Source organism: Staurois parvus, unplaced genomic scaffold (genome assembly GCF_062004578.1).
Source record: "Staurois parvus isolate SC_StPar_1 unplaced genomic scaffold, SC_StPar_1.0 ptg000261l, whole genome shotgun sequence".
Lineage (NCBI taxonomy): Eukaryota > Metazoa > Chordata > Amphibia > Anura > Ranidae > Staurois > Staurois parvus.
In genome coordinates, this window is record NW_028318057.1 from 1,908,556 (window position 1) to 1,929,408 (window position 20,853).

The window sequence follows — 20,853 nt, forward strand, 5'->3', positions numbered from 1 at the left end:
CAGTGTAATTCACCGATTACATAGACAGGTGGGTGTTCTGTTACTTTAATGGACAATCTCTGCACAGAAATGTGTAAAGACAAAGTTAGATTAAAATAAGAGAAAACTCTGTGAATTCCTTCTTATTTGCAGTGTACTAACATATGGGACACAGTTTTGGCAAAATAATAATTTTAAGCATGATATGTCCCTGAAAAAAATGTGACCTTATTTTCTGTGTTAATTTTGTCCTGCAGTAGAACAGCAACAGCAAAAGTTTGTATTTTCTTTTTGATAACTTTATTTTCCTTTTGATAGCTATGTTGATAGCTATGTTGTAGTTTGAACACAGTGTTTCCACTAGGAAAAATTTATCAGTCCATTAAAACACCTTTAACATTACTTTTAGGGGCTATTTTATAACATTCGATGAGATAATACATGCTTAAGACTTCCAAAATAAATACATTTACCCCAAACATTGGTAGAAGGTTAGATTCCAGATTATACACTTGCGTAAAGCCAACAGCTATATAAAACACCACAGCAACGATCTTACAGCACAGTTCCAGAAGATTGGTGTTGCCTAAGTTCAAAACCATGAAGTGGTTGATTCTTGCGCTGGTTTGTCTTCACCTCTCAGAGGGTTTGGTCAGGTTGGTAAATGCTAATATATTGGATTAAGAACAAAATGATTCATCAATCCCGCTCTAGAGTGCTTTGAAACACCTAGGTAAAAGCAGTTCAAATGCTTTTGTACTGCATTGCGTTGTGCTGCATTGCAATAATTAGAGCTGCTTTAAAACAAGAGGCCTTTCTTTTCTGACACATGTGATACTATTAGTTAAAGGGTTAAAATTGAAATTTCAACAGTTGAATTTGTAAATAGTATTTATAGACAGACTAGTTTTCCAACATTTGTTCTTAGTATGATCAGTTTTGCTTAATAGGAGGAGGATATTCTGTGATTGTGATTGTGTAAGCAGTCCAAACACAATTTTAAATAAATATAAACTTCCATCTGATAGTTCCTTATTGTAGACACTCATCGGAACAAGAATCTGAAAAATAAACATTTATCAGAAAAGCAGAATTGTATTTTACTGTATGTGACAGGCAGGACATATTAGATAATATGTCATTATTTTGAGATGCTGCCCAAATCTGAACTACACATTCGAAGTACGAATACATGCATTCAAGTCAACCTCAAAGCTTGAAAAATCTGCCTAACTTGTAAATAATTAAGGACGTCTTATAAGCATTTTGTGCAAGCAATTTGAATGCAATTGAGCCAAAAATCAACTGGCTATTTGCTCTACTTGTAAAAGCACTGTTGCAAGGATTTTGGAATTTTTTTTGTTTAAATTTTGATTAACAGGCCATGCATACTGTTATTAACAAATAGACCTATATCTCTGAAAAAGTACTTAGAGCAGTTTTTTCACAGTTCAATTTTCTTGGTTTTTAAAGATAATGTATAGTGTTTTTGTCTTGTCTAAAAATACAGTGCATTCATAAAGTATTCAGACCCCCTTCACTTTTTTTGATTTTGTTATATTGCAGCCAGATACTACAGTTGTTTACATTTATTTTCTATTTTCATTAATCTACACTCAGTACCCCATAAAGTCAAAGCTAAAAAAATACATTTGGGACATGTTTTAAATTTATGAATATAAAAAAATGGAAATGTCACATTTGGCATAAGTATTCAGACCCTTTGCAACAACACATGAAATTTAGCTCAGGTGCCTCCCATTTCTCTTGATCGTTGCTAAGATGTTTCCACACTTTGACTGGTGTCCACCTGTCATATATTAAATTGATTGGACATTATTTGGAAAGACACACGCATCTCTACAAAAGGCCTCACAGCTGACAGTGCATCCTGTATCAGTACCCCAAGAGAGGCTTCCGTCTAGCCACTCTGCCATAAAGCCCAGATCAGTTGATGATGTTATCCTTCTGAAATGTTGTCCCATCCCCACACAGGATCTCTGGAGTTCAGTCAGAGAGACCATTGGGTTCTTGGTCACCTTTCCTATTAAGGCCTTTCTTCCCCGATTGTCCAGTTTGGCCGGATGTCCAACTCTTTGAAGAGTCCTGGTTTTGCCAAACATTTTCAATTTGAGAATTATTGAGCCACTGTGCTCTTGGGAACCTTCAGTGCAGCAGAACTTTTCTGTAGCCTTCCCCAAATCTGTATCTTGCAATAATCCTGTATCTGAGCGCTGCAGGCATTTCCTTTGAGCTCATGGCTTTTGCTCTTTATGCATTGTCAGCTGTGATGCCTTTTATAGAGAGGTGTGTGTCCTTCCAAATCATATCCAATCAATTTAATTTACCACAGGAGGGCTCCAATCAAGGTGTAGAAAAATCTCAGCAATGACCAAGTGAAATGGGAGGCAACTGATATTATATATAACTGGTGTTATTGCAAAGGGTCTGAATACTTATGCCAATGTGATACTTCCATTTATTATTTTATATAAATTCAGACATTTCTAAAATTCTGTTTTCACTTTGGCTTTATGGTGTACTGAGTGTAGATTAATGTGGAAAAAATAATAATTTAAACAACTGTAGTATCAGGCTGCAACATAACAAAATTGAAAAAAGTGAAGGGGTCTGAATACTTTATGAATGCACTGTAGTTTTTGTGCTTAGTGCAAAAATACAATTTTAAAAATACATTTTTATTTATAGTCAATTAAATTTTAAATATTGCATATGCATATTTAATATATACATGTCTAACCAGCAGCAGCGTTTTTGAGTAAGAAGAGTTACTAATTTTCCCTCAAACGTAAATAGGAGTTTAAATAAGAGAGAGAGAGCCTGAAAGAAAACAACATCTGCTGACTTAAGAAAGCTACAGTGTTCTAGGAATCCTGTGTCATAGATGAATCTTGAATATTAAAAAAAATATAGAGTATAAACATGCAAACCATCATAGCCACCGTTAAGTTTAAATATATGCTATATTCATCCCAGAAGTTGGCTTGAGACTTTAGTTATTATATTATTGTAGTCAGCAGTTTGGAAGTCAACTACATGAGAGCAAAGCAAAGCAAAATCCTTCCCTAGTATTTTGGATGACCTCCATTCACACCCAATCACACTTGCCCACAAGAGGGGTACCACACATTCCAGAGTCACGCTCTTTTTACAGTGTGCCCCACCCAGAATGCCTTCTCCATCAATGGAAAGAACATTGCTGGTTACGAGCTTATCAAAAATATAAACTGGTTTACTGAAAAGAGTCTTCATAAGTCTTATTAACATTCTGTAAACTTTACCATTTAGGCATTACACTTACATTAAAGCTCGTGGCAAGAACAGAATCACTATATTTTCCAGTAACATGACCCAACCTGCATAAATTTGGATATGCTTCATTATTTAGTTAATGAGTAGGATGAAATCTATTTAAAGCAATATAAGCAGTTAACATCATAGAAGCAGAAATGCTTTCATTTGGATAAGTTTAACACATTGCCATTACAGAGTCCCTCTGAAGAGATTCAAATCCATACGGGAAACAATGAAGGAGAAAGGAGTACTGAAAGAGTTTATGAAAACACACAAGAGGGATCCTGCCATGAAATATAGCTACAACCACAAAAATGATTTTGCTGTGGTCTATGAGCCTATGAACATGGATGTAAGTACCTAAAAACAGCACAAGTCCAGTGACCTATTTACCACTAATTTGATAGGTAATTTGTTCAAAATTTGCCTATTTTCCAGTAAACAAAAAGTCAGTTTTGCATATTCTTTCTAATTATCACAGTGCTTTAGACCCATTAAAAAAAATTGGCCAGCATTTGCCAGGTGAAAATAGAATTAAACAACATCTGCCTATATTTACCCTTACAGTATCTGTTATCCAATGGGAAGAGTATAAAATAATGTTTATTCCTGCTCAAAATTAGTTGAGTTTGTATAAATAGTACTTAGCTTTGTACATATAATGTAATTTTCATGTTTTATATTTCTTGTTTATATCTTGTTTCTGTGTTGTTCTGAGTATTTTTCCGCTTTTACTTTTTGTTTACAAAGCCATTGATAAAACTATTCTTTTTAGCCAAATGCAATTAATCTTTGCTTATTGAACAGCCATATATGTTAATGATTAGAGTGTGATACCTTCACCTCGTAGATTGTAAGGATTATATCACCAATCATCTAATCATAAAACTCTGAGAATACCAGACTTTTAAAACAAACTGCCTAACTTCCAACATTTAAAACTTTTGGCGTCTCCATCCAAGCAATTAGAGTCCCACTAAAGACAAAATCAAAGATTACATACTGTATATAATGTATTCTGTCACTAGCATTAATAAAATAGTCTTTGTTTTTCTAAGTCCCCCATATAACTTTCTTTACCTGTTGATACTGCTGTGTTTTTCAACTTCCTTTAACAGATCATGCTGTGCAGCAAAAAGTAGAAGTTAGAGAGTTGGACCAAACCATTTAACCCTGACAGGGGTTCTTACAATGATCAGCTTGTATTCATTAATATAAAAGCTTTATACCAAAAGGGAAAAAATGTTTCTGTAACTGCCTAAAAAGTGTTAGAGTTAGACATTAAGTTTTTGGTCACTTGTAAAGTCCATCTAAATCTACTAGTCCATCTAATAATACGTTCTCCAGCCAGCGCTACTGCCCAAGGGTGTCTCTGTTGCTCCTCCATAGATAGAGAAGCCACCCTAGGACAGCAAGTGTGTTACTGACTGATCAACTGGTGAAAACAAAGAGAACAAAACCAACAAGTAGACTAAGGACTGGTAAGCTGCAATTCATAAAATGTTTGAATTTGGGCTTAGATACACACCTGGACCAGATGATATACACCCATGGGCCCTAAAATAATTGAACTTTGTCATTTCAAAGCCATTGTTTCTAATTTGTAGGGATTCTAATGACTGGCACTGTACCACGGGGTTAGAGTAAGTCCAACGTGGTGCCTATATTAACAAGTGATCAAAGTCTTTACCAAGTAATTATAGACCTGTTTGTTTATATAAAGGTAATCATGGGGCAAACAGATGATTCACCGCAAGTAGTTTGTGCAGTAGGGGTAGTGAACCTGCTATATAACAAGTCCATCCAACTACAATGTGACTGTGGCCAACAGACAGTTATAACTCCATTGCATGTCTTCTGGTAGAGAGCGAAAGCTATCTTCAAATAATATGCAAAGGAAAGACAAAGGATGGCACCTCTGAGTGTAGACTGTCATATAATGTACTAAAACAAAGGTAAATTGTGTAAGTCCAAACTGGTGAGTGGTCTTCCTTCACTGCTGCTTGGTTGGCTGGATGATGGAGGGGAACCCAAAACGAGGGCTGAAATGCAGTTGGAGCAAAAGAGGACTGCGGTGCTTGGCGTGGTGACATCACCAGAAGTGATGCAATGCGCTTCGTCGGGTGAACTCCTTTCTCAAGCTGAGGGGACCTTAGTGTGATGTGCATACATATAAATAGAGGCAATATACATCTCCTAAAGTAAGTCCATAATATGGAGTATACTGAAGCCCAATGATCTAATACACAGCTCCATCTTTTGGTTAAACACAAAACTGCTGGTTATTATTAATATACCATATATAGATTGGGTTTAGGTAAAAAGCAATATGTGGAACAAAAATAACAAATATACACAAACATGAGTCTATATATATATATATATATAGTGGCATTAAGCATTAAATTAAAAAGCACATATATAGGTATGTTAAAAATGAACAGAAATAATAATAAACATCTGTAATGGTATGAGAATGAAATGGGATTACCTGGGTTATATATCTTGGATACGTAATTCATATAGGAATATTGGTAGGCTGACATTGATATTAATATGCTTAAGCCATGCTTCTGCTAGGACCCATGATTACAGTATAGAATGTAATTACTGTTAGTGCACTTCTGCTCTTCCGTGCACCTATGCACCTATATTTAAAGGAAGGAGTGTATAATAATATTACTAAATACTTGCAATTGGCAAGGGAATATATTAAAAAATTGATAAAGGTGACAAAATTAAGAGAGGTGTACTGTGATTAATAAAAAAAAAAAAAATAATAATAATAAAGCTCATCATGTTCACAGTACATTATAGCATAGAATACTTACTAATGCTGGTGCCACCCACCACCCAAGAAAGATATCCAACCCACCAACTGGAAAAAAAGGGGGGGAGGGACAAAGCAGATGGTTATGGAAAGAGTCATAGATGTAACAGATAACTATGTGTGTATGATTACAGGATTGTGGATCCTTCGATTTCTTCATTAAGATCTCCAGGTGACAAAGTATATAGAATATAAATCCAGAAGGTCTCCCTTTCATAGAGCCTATGAAAGCGCTCTGCTTCGGGGAGACCTCTGGTTATTTGTTCAAAAATCCATACTTCTAGACCTTTTGTAGATTTTTGATGGTGTTCAGCAAAGTGGTGAGGGATACTGTGTTTATCTTTTCCCTTTTCAACCAATCGGCAATGTACACTGAAACATTTTCTTAGTGGACGATTAGTGCAGCCTATTTAGAACAGTTTACAAGGACATGTAATGCAATACACTACATAATCTGAGGAGCAATTATAAAAATCTGTAAATTTAAATATATTACCTCTTGCTACAAACTCTTTTCTCCCATGTGAGATGAAGGGACAGGTTTTACAAAGTGTTTTTCTGCATTGGTACATGCCCACTAATGGTATAAGGCATCTGCTATTTATAAGTTATGTTTTGTTCAATTTTAATTTACTAGAAGCAATTTTGTTTTTGAGATTTGGAGCTCTCTTATATGTTACTTGTTGTTGATTAGGAAGCAGTGGTGATAAATAAGGATCTTTTAGTCATATATTCCAATGTCTTTTTTTAGTTTTTCCAATTTTTCTTGTGCTTTTTATGAAATCTCGTGATGAACCTAATTAATTAGTCAAAAGCCTCCTTTTCTTTTTTGGTTGTTTTTTCATTAAGATAAACAGTGTAGGCTTGTTGTATTTTGTGTTCTGGGTAGCCCTTTTCTTTGCGAATGAGGCTTTGTTCTATATAATCAGTGACCTTTGTGCAATTTTGCCTTAAGTGGCAAAATTGTCTTTTTGGGATATTGTTAGTCCACTTAGGATAATGGCAACTACTATAATGCAAAAGCAAGTTGCCTGCAGCGAGTTTGTTGTCATTCCTAGCATGAACCTCATTGTTTTCATGGTATACTTCAAGATCTAAGAAGGCCAATTTGTCTGAATCAAACACATGTGTAAATGACAAGCCAAAAGGGTTGCTATTGCAGTGCTCCACAAATGAAGATATGAAGTCAATTGGGCTGCCCCAGATGATAATGATATCATCTATGTACCTCCCAAAATAGATGAGGTACTGCACATAGGGGTTATTGTTCCAAATATATCAGGATTCCCACAGGTTCATCGTAAGATTAACATATGGCGGTGCAAGAATTGCGCCCTGCAGTGCCCTGAATTTGTAAATAAAACTCATCATTAAAACTAAAATAATTGTGGGAAAGGCAAAAATTGGTCCATTGCAAAGATTATAGTTCTTCCTGGTGGGTTTCTTTGGTCTTTGTGAATTGTAGGTACTCTATATGATAAAAATAAGGTGTGCGATAAAAATTCCTGCATAAAAAAGCAACCTTGGTTTTGTCCAATATACTATATTTAAAGGGCATGTTGGACCAATGTATCAGCTTCTAACTTGAATTCTGGTAATGGATCTTTTTTGAATTTTTTTATAGGTAGAGGTATTGGACAGTAGTCTGTTTGCCTCTATTATATAGTTCTTTTTATCCTGGATAACAATGCCACCGCCTTTATCTGAAGTTTTAATGACAATGTTATTGTTCTCTGTAAGGTCTTTTAATGCCTTATTTTCACTGGGGGTGAGATGTGCTAAGTAATATGATTTGGAAGGATGAAGTTGACAGAGTTTTATAAGGTCTGAATATATCATTTTGTAGAAGGTCTCCAAGTATGGACCTTTTGTGTGATGTGGAAAAACATAGACTTGGGTTTCAATGGAGATTGTGCAATGGGTGGGCAAGAAATACAGTGTTGGTAAAAGCTATCAGATCGTCAGAGGAGTCATCTTGGTATAATTGTTCCAGTGTTTCTAAAATGTCTGCATCAAAATCCTAAAGTTTAAAGTTGATCCAGGGAATATTCGATTGCCTCTGGGGGGATCAGGAAGGAATTTTTATCTTTTCTCCCCTGAAGGAGCAAATTGGATCATGCTTTGCTGGGGGGGGGGGGGGGTTGCTTTCCTCTGGATAAGTTGTGGGCATAGGATTAGAACTTTTTTTTTCTTGTTTGAACTGGATGGACTTTTGTCTTTTATTCAGCCAGACTAACTAACTATGTAACTATGTAAAATCAAAACACATGAGGTCAGGCATAGGGCTAATAGATGTATTTCCTACTTCTAAAACTGAAGAATTGTTTCTTTTTTGTGCTTGTACTTGGAAAAATCTTTTGAGTGTTAGATTCATAATGTGTCTGTTTAAATCTTTAAATAAGAAAAATGGATCAGGATTGTTGGGAGGAGCCACAAGATTTGTTTTTGTTTGTTTTTTATTTCTTCCTCGTCTCCCTTGACAGCCTCTCTTGTGTGCTTTCTTTTTAGAGAGTTGACTGGGCATGGATTTTTGACAAAAATGTGTCAGAAGTTAAATTAGTATGGGTAATAGTATTCTGATTGTTAGGGAGGGTGTCTGAGGATGTGGTGGGTGTATTATAGTCAATATTAAGATGTGTCGACATCCCAATGTTATTGACTTTATTTTCCCTGGATCCCAGCTGATGGTAAAAGGTTGGAATAAAAGTGTTGAATTGGGGGCGATGACCACATTGGGGTAGAATACTGTGGAATGTTTTGATGTGTCCTGAACATGTTTTTTGGTGGAGATGGAGCTTTTTTATTCTGAGTTGAGGGCACATTCTCCACATAGGTGAATGTTTAACTGTAGTTGGGAAGATACTAGAGATTTTTATTAAAGACCACATAGATGCATTCCTGCTGGAATAAAATATTATAAGGAATGGACAGCATGGATTCATGAAAGACAGAAGTTGTCGAACAAATCTGATTTCTTTGTATGAGGAGGTAAGCAAAACCTTAGACAAAGCAGTGGCTGTGGACGTGGTATACTTGGATTTTCCAAAGGCTCTTGACACAGTTCCTGAGAAACACAACTAATATGTAAGGCAAATTCCACAGGCTTGGAAAAATCAGTTTGTAAATGGATAGAAAACTGGCTAAAAGACCGAATTCAAAGAGTAGTGGTTAATGATTCATACTCTGAATGGTCTAGGGTTATTAATGGTGTACCTCAAGGTTTAGTGTTGGGACCGTTACTTTTTAATATATTTATAAATGATATAGAGTCTAGGATTAAAAATACTGCTTCAGTCTTTGCAGATGACACTAAGCTTTGCAGTGGAATAACGTTCTTTCAGGATGTCTCCAACTAACAAGCCGACCTCAATGCACTGTTTAATTGGGCAACTATGTGGTAAATGAGGTTTAATGTTGATAAATGTAAGGTTATGCACTTGGGGGCTAAGAATATGCATGCATCACACATACTAGGGGGGGTACAACTGGTGGATTCAATGGTGGAAAAGGATCTGGGAGTTTTGGTAGATCACAAGCTTAATAATGGCATGCAATGCCAAGCTACAGTTTCTAAAGTGAGCAGAATCATTTATTGTATTAAAAGAGGTATAGACTCCAGAGAGAGATATATAATTTTACCCCTGTACAAATCATTAGTTGCCTCATCTGGAATATGCAGTTCAGTTTTGGGCACCGATTCACAAAAAGGATATCAGGGAACTGGAGAAAGTGCAGAGAAGAGCACCTAACTGATAAGGGACATGGAGGAGCTCAGCTATGAGGAAAGATTAGAGGAACTGAATTTATTCTCTCTTGAGAAGAGGAGATTAGGAGGATATGATTACCATGTATAAATACATCAGTGGTTCATATAGTGAACTTGGTGTTGAGTTATTAACTTTAAGGTCACCACAGAGGGCAAGTGGACACTCTTTACGTCTGGAGGAAAAGAGATTTAATCTCCAAATACGGAAACGCTTCTTCACAGTAAGAGCTGTGAAAATGTGGAATAGACTCCCTCAAGAGTTGGTTCTGGCCAGCTCAGTAGATTGCTTTTAAAAAAAAGGCCTGAATTCTTTCCTAAATGCACATAATATAACTGGATACTAACATTTATAGGTAATGTTGAACAAGGGAATATATGATTGCTTCTTGGAGGGTCAGGAAGGAATTTTTTTGCCTGCAGGAGCAATTTGGATCATGTTTTGCTGGGGGTTTTTGCCTTCCTCTGGATCAACTGTGGGTATAGGATTGTGTAAATAGGATTATATATATTGTATAATTTTTTTCTTTTCCTTTTTATTGGTTGAACTAGATGGACTTGTGTCTCTCAACCAGACTAACTATGTAACTATGTAACACGTTAATATAAGCAGTGTGAGTTAAAGGAGATCCAATTTTACATTTTCTTTTTTTTATAACTGGTATAATGTTTTTGAACATTTCAGGCCTGCTATTATGGACAAATCAGTGTTGGAACACCTCCCCAGAACTTCATGGTACTTTTTGACACTGGATCATCCAATCTCTGGGTTGCTTCAACTTACTGCCAGAGTGAAGCCTGCCGTATGTATGACAATTGTTTGTAAAGTGGAATGTTAGATCCCTAAAATATAATGCAGTTTAATGCTGTCCATATGCTGATTAAAATTGGCCTGTGCTGATCCAGTTGAATTTCGATCAGTGTTTGGCTGTTCCTGGTTGATAAAAGTTGACAAGTTGTTTGACCTCTGTTGAGTGGATGCGTCAGAAAATTTTCCTTAGTCGTCCACTGCAATTAATCAGCGGCAGCAACTGATCAGTGCTCTCTAACAGCTGTGGGTGCCGCTGTCAGAATACAATGTCCCAGAGGGGAGCATCCACCTCATTTGCGGAGATGAAATAATTGGTTTTGTTTTGCTTTTTTGTTCGTTTGTTCAGTTCACTAGCTGAGTGAAAAAAAACTAAGTTGACTTATCTATATTCACTAGGAAATATAGAAAGGGAGAAACAAATAGCAATAAAAAACCCAAGGCCATAACAACTCATTTCTCAGCCCCATTACACTGACCTAACCATACTTACACATCTATTCAACATAAACAATTGAATTTGCAGTAAGGTGAACAGACTGGGTCAGAGCAACTCCAAAACTGCAGCTCTTGTAGGATGTTCCTGGTCTGCAATGGTCAGCACCTACCAAAAGTGGTGCAAGAAAGGAAAACCGTCAAACAGCGACAAGGTCATGGTTGGCCAAGGCTCGTTGATGCAGGTGAAGAGTGAAGGTTGGTGTGTGTAGTCTGATTAAATAGAAGAGCTAATGTAGGTCAAATTGATGATAAAGTTTATGTTGGTTCTGAGAAAAAAGGTGCCAGAACACACAGTGCATCACTGTTTGTTGTGTATGGGACTGCATAGCCACAGACTAGTCAGGGTGCCCATGCTGACCTGTGTCCACAGCCAAAAGAGCCTACAATGTGCATGTGAGAATCAGAACCAGACCACAGAACAATGGAAGAAGGTGTCTTTGAGGTATTGACGTGGCCTCCAAATTCTCCAGATCTCAATCCAATTGAGCATCTGTGGGAATTGTTGGAAAAATAAGTCAAATCCATGAAGGCCCCACCTCTCAACATACAGGACTTAAGGGATCTGTTTCTAATGGCTTGGTGTAAGATACCATAGCATACCTTCAGAGGTCTAGTAGAGTCCATGTCTCAATGGATCAGCGCTGTTTTGGTGGTAAAAGGGAAACCTACTCAATATTAGATGGATTGCCATGTTATGGTGGGTGGTCATAATGTTATGGCTGATTGGTGTATAAATCATACTTTGTATGTATTGGTTTATATATTAAAACTTTGTTTTAATGTCATGCACGTATTTGATAACTATTATTTAATTACAAAAAGAGTGACTCTGAGAGATGTAGGAATTGAAGAACATACTTAAAGAAGGGTAGAAGCATCTAATGTCTTACTCCTGCTGACGTTATTTGTCTGCTTGACCCCTTAGAGAACCATCCATTATTCAACCCAAGCCAGTCCTCCACATACACATCCAATAATCAGCAGTTTTCTATGCAGTATGGCAGTGGGAGTCTCACTGGAGTCTTTGGCTATGATACTGTGACAGTAAGTAAAACTTTAAAGTGGCATAAATGAATCTAAGGTATCAGATAAAACTGAATAAAATGACACTTAGGATATTGTGGTATTGAACAAAACATTTTAACTAAGACAATATTACTGGTCCTGATTCATATCACTATTCAGAAAAGTAACAAATCAGAGGAGGGACACGTCTCCCTTTTTTTTGAGTTTTAGAATGTAAATTTAATCGGAGGCTGTCAAAAACCCAGTATACTCTGCAAATACAGGTACATATAGTGTCATGGAAGCACCTTACAATATTTTTTTAAATACATGTGCATACAGTAGTTTTATACAAGTAATAATAGTAAAAAAATAAAGATGTACAAAGTACTGTACATTCATTAAAAATAAATAAATCCAAAACCATAATAGTTTGTTTTTAAAGGCATTTCCACTAACAAGAAGAAAGTATACCAGCAGGGGTTTTCTTTCTTTAGCTCAAATTTAAAAAATGCATCTTAGAGGATACTGCAGTCCTGGAACATGTTCAACTTTATTTACCCTGCCTCCAAAAACAATTGATTTGGATTTTGTAAACCAGATATGTTTCAAGATAAAAAACAGCTTTCCGCACGTCAACCGCGTTTTTTTTTTTTTTTTCAAAACACTGCATTGGGAGTCTGAGCAGGGAAGCAATACTGCTTGTGGACTTTTTATTCTAAAATTAAAACAGAGAATATATATGAACAATTGAAAGATGTTTAGTGTGGAAAATTCCTTCAAGGTGCTGAGAATTTAAAAAATGTATCACCCTGACAGCCACTATAACAAATTTAGTTGTATTATTTTATTTCGATTTATTCATGTGTAGCTTAGCAGTAAGCAGCTGTTACCCTAGATTTAATTGCTGTAATGCACAAGTAAGATAATACCTCACCTCTGCTTATAAGGTAGGAAAAGGTAACACATATTAGGAAAAATATGTAGGCTACCATTGCCATTATCTTTCTACAACTTCTAGCTGCCTGGCTGCCTCTGATTTCAGTATTTTTGAAACACAAACCCAGAACAAGTACACAGAAAAAAGACAAAATTATTTATCTGGAACATAGTGACTTAGAAACTACTGAAGCCGTTGTAGTTTAAGCTCTCTGAAGCTAGCATACTTCTCTCAGTGCAGAGAATCATACATTTTTACATATAATTTTAAAAAAATCTATTAATTAGACTATAAATATAAAACTATTTATATTAAAACACAAATTTACCTGCAATTAAAATTAAAAATTCAGTGTTGGATGGAATGCATTTACTTATTTGAATCATGTGTACCTACAGTACTTTCTTTGTGAGTTTTCAATCTCTGTGCATAATGTAGTCATGACTCATTATAATACTTAATTGAACAATCACTAAAACACATTTGTGGAAACTATACATGCATATATAAACAGGAATTAAAGAGACTCATTCACCAATGGTTCACTTGCACAAAACACCAAGCCTGGAAAAGAAAAGGGCAATATACTTACTCGGCAGCTCATGAAAATGCCACTACGTCACTGCTCCTTGGCTACAGCAGATGTTTGACACATCCGATGTGTTAAATACATGTTACCCCTGCTGCACACAGTGGTTTCTCCCTTTGGGTTGTGCATCCTGTAGTGACATAGAAGCTGGCAGATGGAACCATTGCATACAGTAGGGGAGCAGGTATTCTACATCCCTTGAAGTCAGGAATATATTCAGGAATATATTCAGTGGCTGGAGAGCAGCAAAGTGGTGGAATTTCAACACACGTATATTATCAGAAATGTAAGTATATTGCCATTTCTCTTACAGGTTTGGCTATTTTGTACAAGAAACCCAGTGACAACAGGGTTACTTTATCTCTGAAAATGGAAATGTCGCTCTGCCCAATTGTGTATACTTATACAGGTCATACATACATTGAAATTGTGTGGCAATTTCGAACACTGTCAACCAAAAATGATTAAGGCAACCTACCACCAATAATTTACATTGAAACTAGGAATGATTAAAACTGTTTTTGGTGTCTGAACTCCATTTAAATGTTTTTACAATTAAAATTAGGTGACAAACTTACACTTTCCAGTCTGTTTTAAAACACATTTTTTTTAGTTAAGCTGTAGTCCATTTTTTTAGCTTTACATTGTCAAAGTTTATGTCCAGAAGAAAACTTTTACTTAATTTTGGACAGTACAGGGTTAGAGACTGGCTACATTCACGTGTTGCCAGCAAAACAGAAAAATAAAGGAAAATCTCGCTAATGGAGTCTCGGATAACAGTAAAAATTAAACAGAAGTTAAAATTTTTTGTACTTTATCCAAAACTAGAAAAAGTTTCTAAATGCTCTGCTAAGAGATAACTAATATGGCCAAGGAGAATTTTGCAATAGCCGTCTTTTTAATAAACTAGTATACATTTATTATGTTTTTGTTCTGCTTTTTAAGCTTAGATGTCAGTGACATTATCTCTATTTCAAAGGTGCAAAGCCTGACCATCACAAACCAAGAGCTTGGCCTAAGTGTCAATGAACCTGGCACCGACTTTGTGTATGCTGGCTTTGAAGGTATTTTTGGAATGGCTTATCCTGCCCTTTCTGCAGGAGGTGCCACCACTGCAATGCAGGGCATGTTGCAACAAAATCTCCTCACATACCCTATTTTCAGTGTCTACATGAATAGGTAAGTCTTCACTGTTTTGTAAAGTTGACTTGTATTTGCTACTAGTGGAACTGGTTTATCTAAAAAATTGTTTTTTTAAAACGCCATCTGTATTCAGTCAATCAGGAGCAGTCATTTTTGGTGGTGTCGACAACCAACTGTATTCTGGACAGATATACTGGGCACCTGTCACTCAAGAGCTGTACTGGCAGATTGCTATTGATGAGTGAGTAGTTTCTAACCCAATAATTATCTGTTCTAAAATTACCATAATCTAATCAATTCTATACTGGCCTTTAATGTAATCCAAAGTATCATAAGGAACAATAGTCTACTTTAATATATTTTAGGTTTTCCATCAATGGGCAGGCAACAGGTTGGTGTAGCCAGGGATGTCAAGCCATGGTGGACACAGGAACCTCCCTTCTCACTATTCCCCAACAATTTTTAGGAAACTTCCTGCAATACGTTGGAGCCCAACAAAGCCAATCTGGAGAGGTGAGAGAGAAGAGAAAAGGCTGTTTCCTGGATGAAAACATTTTCAATTGTTTTTAATGGTAGTTTTAAGTAAAATCTATTTCCTATAGAGCATGATCCTGGTTTAGAAAACATCCTAAAATTCTTAAAAGAAAAACAATTGCATTTAATTACAAGGCGTGCCAAAATTCTTTCCTGTTACCTCATTTGGATGTATTCCTAAGCAAGCCTTGACTAACGTTTCCCCACTCATACCTAAAACTTAGTGAAGTCCCTTCTTATTGTTTCATGTGTTCTCCAGAGTCACTAGCCCTGTGCAAATGATACCCAATGTCCTTAAATAATATTGTGCAAGAGTTAAGGCTCATTCAAACTACAGGAGTGACCTGCATTTTACTGCCATTGATCAATACAAAACCCACAAGGGCACATGGAAAAAACAATGGGCTCTAATTCATATGCTATATTTAGTGTACAGGTAGTGTAAACATAGTCTTAATGTTTCAGATCAGCAAAGTCTATTTCATGCTTAAAAACCATGTGAGTAGAGCATTAATTTAAAGGCTTGTCATTCAAAAATGACATTTATCGTTAGGACCTTTCTTCTGTTGGAAATACTAATTGGTAGCTATCTATCTTAATAAATATAATTCTTTCACCCATCTCTATAATTTACAGGATAAGTTCACCTTTTGGACAAAAATAATAAATGCAAATTTTTTGCAGGTAAAAAATTACATTTATCATTTTGGTCCAAAGGAGCATGGAAAGCATTGTACCTGTGATAAGTTGATCTCTGATGTCATGCAGGTCTCTTACAGACCTATCAGAATATCTGCTTGCCATACAGCATGTACGGCTAAGCAGATATTCTGAGAGGAAGCTTGAATGAACTACCACGGCGCTCCACAGCACTGTGGTAGTTCATTTAAAACTACAAGCCCACAGCCGCTAAGGCTGCCAGGACTCGCAGTTCATTAATTCACGGAAGTCCATGAATTAATGAATGAATGACGCGGCCGTGTGGGCATAGCCACTGTTTTCAAATCTGACAGATAGTACGGGGAAACTTCTCCCCATATTATCTGTCAGGGGGGGAGGGGGTGGTGGGCGGCGCTGCAGAATTGGGAACATGTTACATGTTCCACCCTAAAAGCGGGCAGAACATGTAACATGTTCCCAAAGGTGAACTTATTCTTTAAATTGAATCACAACTCCAGTCAAACCTTTTATTTTTATGTTTTCAATAAAGTGGATAACAGTCAGAACTTCCAGGTGTTTTTTTCTGTCTGTATCCTAACTCTGTCCAAAAACCTGGAGCTGGCCCTCAACAAAACTATAAACATGTGCAAAAAATGTGCTAACTTACAGCAAATCCAGTTTTCTTCTTGTTTTTTGATTTTTTGATTACACTGAATGGATGAAAGCTGAATCAGTTTAACATTACACATATTTGAAATTATTTAATAAACAGAGATGAGAAAAACTGAGTTTTCATGTCCCCAAAATGTTGCCAAAATCAGGAGATTTTAGTGAAATTTCACAAGTTTGGTAAAATTTACTGAAGTCAAATGGGAAAGTATGTGTTTTTGGGTCCTCCTTAAAGTGATACTAAAGGCTTGAATGTTTTTTCTAAGATTAACACCTTCCCGTCTGGCCTATAGCAGATTGACGGCCGGGCGGGACACTCGCTGTTGTGACTGGGCGTCATATGGCGTCCCGTCAAAACGAGTTGCTCAAGGTGCTGCGTAGCAGCGTGATCTGTCACCAACTGTGTCCACGGGAGACAGCCAATGACATATCACTACACCGGCCTGTTGCCAGTGTCATGTGATCGCTGTGACCAATCACAGCAGACCACATGACAATTGTATACAATGGAAGGCTTCCTGTCATTCCATCCATTTTATACAATTATGTTGTTAGCTGTGACTGGTCAAGGCAGTCACATGATACAGACAGGGCCAATCACAGCCCATCTGTATCATATGATCAGCTTTGCCCAATCACAGCTAATAACAACAAAAGACTGAATGAATCAGTTTAATTCAGTAACATTGATTGCAAATATCAATTAAATACATTGTTATTAGCAATCATAATGTGCTAAAAAAAAAAAAAAAAAATCTGATCACTTGCCCAGAATAGTTCAATGTTACTATGATAACATTGTATTGCTTTGGTCACAGAGTGCTGAAAAATAAAATAGTAAAAAAAAAGAAAAAATACAAATTCAATTATTATTATTTTCACCAAAGAATGTAGCAGAATACATTTTGACCTAAATTTATGAAGAAATGTTATTTATTTGCAAAATTTTATAACAGAAACGTCATTAAAAAAGTGTGTTTTTTTTTCAAAAGTTTCAGGAGTTTTTTGTTTTATTTAGCAAAAAATAAAATACTCAGTGGTGATTAAATACCACTAAAAGAAAGCTCTATTTGTGTGAAAAAATAATAAAAATTTCATATGGGTACAGTTTTGCATGGTTGTCATTCAGAGTGCAACAGTGCTGAAAACTGAAAATTGACCTGGGCAGGAAGAGGGTATAAGTGCCCGGTATTGAAGTGGTTAAAAAAGAGGTTTATGCTTACTCATTACATAGAGCTTCCCTTTTCCTCCTTTCTGGGGTCCCCACCAGTGCTCTCTGCTCTTCCTTTTCTCCTTGTGCAGCTTGCTATGGGAGGCACCTGTGCAGGTGCACTACCAAGCCAGGCTGTGTGCCTCCATAAACAAACAGTGTGGCTTGGCCCTGTCCCCTGATCCTTCCTCACAGGATTTTATTGACAGTAGCAGGAGCCAATGGCTTCTGCTGTTGCCTCTGTGCCTGTGAGAGCAGGGAGGGAGTGCAGTGCTGTTGTAGACGGGCACAGTGCTGGATCAAGTGAGGACTAAGGTAAGTATTTAGGTATGTGGGGTGAACAGTGGATGGAAAGTTTTTTTAACCTTAATGCAGGTAATGCATTAAGGTAACAAAAACCTTTAGGCTTTAGAATCGCTTTAATGTATACACTGTATGCAACCTGGTTCTTTATCTGGTAAATTAAACTTCTATGTCCTTGTTTTTCTTTCAGTATATTGTGAGCTGTGACAGTGTACAGAGCCTTCCTACCATCAGCTTTACCATCAATGGAGTTCAGTTCCCATTGTCTCCATCTGCTTATATTCTGCAGGTACTACATGCTGAACAGCATATAACAATTCAACAATAAAAGTTTAATCATGCAATTAACTAATTTGAAAACAAAATACATTATATAGAAAAAACTCATCCAGGGTATAGGAGTTCTGCCAGCAGATAATTTTTATTTGCAAATTTGCAAAAAGGTAAATAGGATGTGATTGTGAGAGAAATTAATGTTAGCATAGCAAGCATACCTGTATTAGGAACTTTGGTTTCAGTATAAATACAATTGAAAGACCTAAATGCTATGAATATAATTTAAAGATTTTTTTTATAATATTTAATGAATATATTTATTTAAAACATTAGTCAAAAGTATGTACTTTTGCTGTGGATAATAGTGAGAGAGCAGTGTATGTCCTGGTCATGAATACTGTAACATTCCCATGCAAATGTGTACAGTTCCTAGTGAAAATTAGCTCAGATTGGCATATAACTGGTGATGCCTACATTTAAAATGGTATAAAAAAAAATCTATATCAGTGATTGCATCTTGCTATGTGCCATGGCCTGTACGTAACTTCAGCCTAAAAGAAACATTAAAGCCCAACTCCGGTATTTAAAAAAAAAATTGCTCTCACAATAGGGCCCCTCTGTACTGCTAAGGGTTAAATGCTTGTTACCTCTAGGGGATAAGGAATAAAGTGGAATATGTTCCTAACTCCTTGCTCTGGCAGGCCCTCTCCATTTGTGCAACTGTCTCCCCCATCCCCAGAATCCTCTTTTTAAAGACATTCTGGACTGTGGTCACAGGATTATGTCATGAAGTGCAATGCAGGACAAAAAGTTATTAGTAATTCCTGGAGCTTGGCTTTAATATATTTTTAGAGTTTTATTCATCATATTATACACATACTATGTAGTTCTATTTTTGTTACTCCTTATCTATTTCCCTGTTGGGAATATGTATGTGTTTGTTGCCTTTCCTTGACATAATGTTAGTTTTCTTGCCTCTTATTCATGTCTAGGTTTTCTATCCTTTTCATCTATCTTGTTTTTATTTGCAGAATAATGGATATTGTACAGTTGGAGTAGAAGTGACTTACCTGCCATCTCAAAATGGTCAACCTTTCTGGATTCTGGGTGATGTCTTCCTCCGGCAATACTATTCAGTCTATGATATGGGCAACAATAGGATGGGTTTTGCTCAGTCAGCATAGACATTAGTGTAATGAGTTTCACCAGTAATGCACAGCATAAATGAATGCCAAATATTAACTCACTTACATATAGTTACATAGTTTGTTGGGTTGAAAAAAGTCCATCTAGTTCAAATGATGCAAAAAATAAACAGTTATAAATCCTTCATAAACACAACCCTTTACCCACTGTTGATCCAAAAGGAAGGTCCAAACGATCCAAAAACCCTATAAAGCATGATCCAATTTGCTCCAACGGGGATACAAATGGATATTCATTATCAGTGAAGTTCATGGTAGCAAATATCAATATATACTACCCCCTATCTTGGCAAAATGAGCAAAAAATTTCAATGATGTTATGTACTAACCAAGATTCATACCAAACCAACAAGGTCGTTTTGGAGAATGATCAACTTTTTGTTTTCTGAAAAACAAAATATTATTTGACATACACTTGCCTTATTAAATCACTCAATGCCATGTTACTGGAACATATCTTCTATTATACATGTCATACCATAGAACTGTTGTGTATAAAAAGCTGAAGAAACACATTATATGTGTCAAAATGGATTGTTGAAATAAACCTGCATAAACCTATTGTGTATGTTTGTTCTTTGTTTGCAATAGACTGCAAATAGTATTTAATAGTAAAATGTGTTCCTATTACATGTGTCTTGTTCGGATGAGTGAGTGCTTCAAAATTAGCTCTGTGGGTGTCTTCCTGGCTTTTGGCTCAAAGCTCATTCCATTGGCGGAACTTTGCCCTTGAAATTGCCTAAGCAGAAAAAAAGACGTATGGGGGTAGATTTACTAAAACTGGAGCATGCAAAAAAAAAAGGTTAGAAAATGTGGATGATGAAAATAGGCAGTTAAACTAGTCTTGTTTTAGAGCACTGTGTTAGGATCATGCAATGACAGAAGATGGGTAACAGTTTAGCTTTAGTACATACTGTATATTGGTACTGCTGGTAGCAGGAGGGTTAACTGTGTACATCTCATATACAAAAAACATTTTTACTGTTATGTGCAGACTCTAGAGAATGACTTACTAGATGATATCCAGGGTATATTATAACTATGCTAAACATTAATTTAAGTTTCTTGAAGGATTAATTGCTACTTTTTAAACTACTTTAATACAGGGCACTTTTATTCCCTTTCT

General features: G+C 36.2%; 1 protein-coding gene across 1 annotated transcript; it reads left to right on the forward strand.

Annotated features, from left to right (window-relative positions):
* Nucleotides 1-579: 579 nt before the first annotated feature.
* Nucleotides 580-20,226, forward strand: LOC149459412 (gastricsin-like). The gene is made up of 9 exons (XM_089681106.1): nt 580-635; nt 3,490-3,646; nt 10,573-10,690; nt 12,119-12,237; nt 14,707-14,906; nt 15,004-15,111; nt 15,236-15,383; nt 18,437-18,535; nt 19,554-20,226. Exons 1-9 carry the CDS (start codon nt 580-582, stop codon nt 19,704-19,706), a joined length of 1,158 nt encoding a protein of 385 aa, XP_089537232.1. The 3' UTR covers nt 19,707-20,226.
* Nucleotides 20,227-20,853: the final 627 nt, after the last annotated feature.